This window comes from Elephantulus edwardii, unplaced genomic scaffold (genome assembly GCF_000299155.1).
Source record: "Elephantulus edwardii isolate Elephantulus edwardi_28Jun2011 unplaced genomic scaffold, EleEdw1.0 scaffold00029, whole genome shotgun sequence".
NCBI lineage: Eukaryota > Metazoa > Chordata > Mammalia > Macroscelidea > Macroscelididae > Elephantulus > Elephantulus edwardii.
The window spans coordinates 14,388,288-14,392,077 of record NW_006399779.1 but is presented as its reverse complement, the minus strand read 5'-3'; the positions used below and the strand labels follow the sequence as shown (position 1 = coordinate 14,392,077).

Below are 3,790 nucleotides of genomic sequence, written 5' to 3'. Positions count from 1 at the left end.
ACACACACACACACACACACACTTAAATCCCACAGTCCTCTGAGCAAATTTACATTTTTAAAGATGAGGAATGAAGTTAAATGACTTACTGGAGACAAATAAATAGTGGGTGGACAGAGTTCAGAATGAAGTCTTTCTGCAGAACCCATAATTCTTTCCATGCCACCACACTGCAGCTGAAAAGCATTTTATTCCTCCTTTCATCTGAAAAGTTGATTTGGCTGTTACAGCACTCACTGACCATGGCAAAACTTTAATTGATCTTTCCATGTCACAGCCTACTGGGTATCCAAGAGGAATAGCAATAGTTAAAGCCCCCTCTCTGTAATTAAGTTCTGGTTCCCTTAACAACTCCTCCGCTATGTAATTAAACTTCTCAAACCAGAGTCCAAGAAGAGCTGTTTCAATTGTGCTCAGTTACTTGCTCTGAGTTCACCATGGTCAAGTCTAGGCTTGGAAAAGAAAGTTGGAAAGGAATGTTGAGAATGTTGCCGGCCCAGCCCAGGCGTAGCACCAAGGCTGTAACTGTGGGGAGTCAGGGTGCATTTCCTGCTTCTTCTATGCACACTTAGCTCATTGTTTTCCTCAATAGATAAAAACGAAGGTTACTGCACATTTATCCTTTTCTTGGTGCTGGCTTTATTGATTTGAGCAGCAACTCTTTCAGAAGTATTAATCATTAGAAATGGAAAATATTTCTTTCTTTAAGTGTCATTATCAGAGGCCTCACTCTCAGAGTACCTTGCAGAGATAGAGTTGCCATTATTAACACATTTTGTGGCTGCATTATGAAAAATTTTTTGCTTACACCACAAGTAGTTTATGGACTGCATTTTTATGCTTTTTTTTAGCAGCAGTAAGATTTGGCTTTGCGTAGGCACTGAAAATGTAAGGCTAGCATTAAATAGTTGAATTATACACTGTGTTGTAACGCAGAATGAGAAAAGGAACCTGCAGAGATTCAGTATCTTCATGACCCTATAAAACCATGGGTTTTTAAATGCAAGTCAAATGAAAAAACTATTAAAGTTGTAACCAAAAGTTGTGATGAGTTCAAGGTCATTAAAAAGAATAGGCAAGATTGCTTGGGGTCAGATATCAAATAAAATGCCAAATTAAAACACCTAGGGGTTTAACAAACAATAAAAACTATTCCTCTGCTCTATGGGTCAAAAAAAAAGAGAAAAATTTCAATAATACTTTCGCATTTCAAGTTCCCAGAAAGCAAAGGTCCTAACGCCCCATACAGAGTACAGCATTTCCCCCTCTGGTCTCACAGTGGTTCCTGGGACAGGCAATCAGTCCCCGGTAAACACAGGACTTGTGTCTAAGCTCATCAGTGAGCTGGCTAGCAGGGTCCAGATGTTGGAGATTATGATCTCCTGGATGCACTGGAATTTGTGCCAGGAGATTAAAGAGAATTAATTTATGACTCTACCTGTTTGCAATATGTGCTCAGCTTATTATCTGCACACTACAACACAGGGTAATTACAGTGCTGAAAATAATGTGCAACACACGTGACTGGAGTTGATTCTAAGAAGGGGCTTTTTTTTTAAGTCTGCACATCTGGTTCTATCATGTGTGTCAAATGATGAATATAGACATACATTACAGTCAAATCCTTTCATATCAAAGTTTTATTTGCCAGGAAATAGGACACTTTGCCCCATCTCTCTCCTCAAACTCCCCCCTCCCTCGCCCCATCAAAGCTCAACACTAAAACTGTCAGCATTAGTTCATTTGAGTGAGGGCAGGAAGCCTGCTCTTGTCTTTGTTCAGTTCTAAGTTCTGTAGTCCCAACTGGGAGCTTTATGTGGCCTTTGTTTTAAAAACACACCCACAGAGGAGAAAGCCTTAGGGCTTACTCCCCAAAGCTAGTGGGGCAACAGATACTTTCAACAGTTAAAAGCATACTTACTGAAATGCTTTAAACTCCCTTTTTATTGAAATATAAGTCTGTTTAGTATATTTACACCACATTTTATGCACATATATACACAGAAGGCAGATTTTTGTCAAATAAAAAAGTTTTCCTCAGTAAAAAAATTAAAATTAAAACCAAAGTAAAGTGCATGGAACAGTTTTGTTTTTTTTTTTTCTCCTCTCTGGTGAGCATCATCATTGTCGGTATTTTGGTCGGTTGTGGGGTGGGGGTGGGAAGAAATTCATTCTTTCACTCAGTCCTTCCGGCTGGTCTTGCACGCAGGAAGTAGCCTTCAGGCTAAAATGACAAGGGGGAAGGGACAAGTCAGGAGCACGTCAGGGGCAGGGGGTCTTGCTCTCTTTGTCCTATTGGGACTCGTTCGCTTCTCAGCTCCTAACAGTGATCTCACCATCGCGGCGCTGAAACAAAGGGAGACAGAGGAAGGGGCTTCACCAGCTAATGTCACAGCCCCGCTCCAGGGCCACCAGCAAGAGCTGCATTTGGTAGGAAATTGCAGAATTAGCTCAACGGCGCAAACGGAAGTTTTCCTTTTTAGCAAAGGCGTTGAAGGGGCCCAGGAATGGGATGGATCTCCCACAGAGTCGGCCACCTGGGGACAAAAACCCAGCAGCTAGTGTCTTCGGATCCCAAATACCGCGCAAGCACAGGGACGAATCCTTGTTGGGTGAAGGGAATGTTTACACTTCTCGGCTCGGTGAGTTCGCCTTCAGAACTCTAAAAGGAAAACAACGTGAGATTGAGAGAAAGGGCAGGTGGACAAAGCTTAAGTTTGAGGTGCCCCCGCACTCGGGCCACTCGCTGGGCGTTGGCCCGCTAGTTCCACGCGGTGGAGGCGATGGCCCTTCCCCCAGCGGCCATCCCCGAGCACGGGGTCTCTCTCTCCTCTTCATCCGGGTGATGCTAAGTTCCGGGCCGGCGGCCGTACTTGGCCTTACAGTACAAAATGTGTTTGGCGAGGAAGTCAAGGCGGCGCTGCAGCAGCTGAGCATGGGGGTCGGCGAGCGCCGCCAGCTCCGGGAAGCGAGGCTCGTGGCGCCGGTAGAGGTGCAGCAGCCGGGCCGCCGCGTCCTGGCCGCGGTGCAGCTCCAAGACTCGCCGCGCTGTCCGCTCGCGGAACACGCACACCGACTGCAACAAGGGCTCGTTGTATTTGTCCCACATGCCCGCCACCCGGTAGCCGTGCACCAAACCCGCCTCGTTGTCCAGAAAGACCAGCGCCCCGCCGGGGCCGCGATGCAGGTTACTGGTGGCGCGATGCATGACGCGCGGGTCCCACTGCAGGCTGAAAAGGTTGCTGACGAGCCGGTCGAAGTTGGCCGTCAGATAGTCAAAGAGGATCAAGTCGGTCCATTGCACCAGGTCCACCAGCTCCGCCTGGCTGCGGTTGGCCAGCTCGGCCCCGGCGGCGCGCAGGGGCTGCAGACGCCCGTCCTCCGAGCGCCAGGGCGCGGGCACCACCACGTCCGTGAGGTTGGGCAGCCAGCGCGTGAGGCTCACCACGCTGCCCTCGGTCCAGTGCGCGGCGCGCAGCTCCTCCTGCACCTGCGCCCACTGCGCGCCCCGCGCCTCCACCCGGGCCAGCGCCAGCGGCGGCACGTGGCGCTGGAGGCCCAGCAGGCGCGCCAGGTAGTAGGACAGGGCCTCGCCCTGGATCTGCTCCGGGTTGATGCCGTAGCGCACGCAGGCGCGGGTGCCGTCGGCGAAGCGGGCCAGCCTGTTGGAGCTACGCCCGCAGCCCCCGCGCTCGAGGGCCACCACCCGGGCGCCGCGCGCCGCCTCCAGCCACGCCGCCGCCTGGGCCTCCGAGAAGCCCCGGGGCACCTGTTCCTCCAGGCCGCGGCT

At 50.2% G+C, this 3,790-nt stretch overlaps 1 protein-coding gene across 1 annotated transcript in view; it reads right to left on the bottom strand.

Moving 5' to 3' along the window:
* Positions 1-2,848: 2,848 nt before the first annotated feature.
* FJX1 (four jointed box 1 (Drosophila)) overlaps positions 2,849-3,790 on the bottom strand; it is a 4,916-nt gene continuing 3,974 nt past the window's right edge. The window contains exon 3 of the mRNA XM_006883789.1: positions 2,849-3,788. Within this exon, the coding sequence (XP_006883851.1) occupies positions 2,849-3,788 (940 nt within the window). The remainder of the gene's footprint in view (positions 3,789-3,790) is intronic.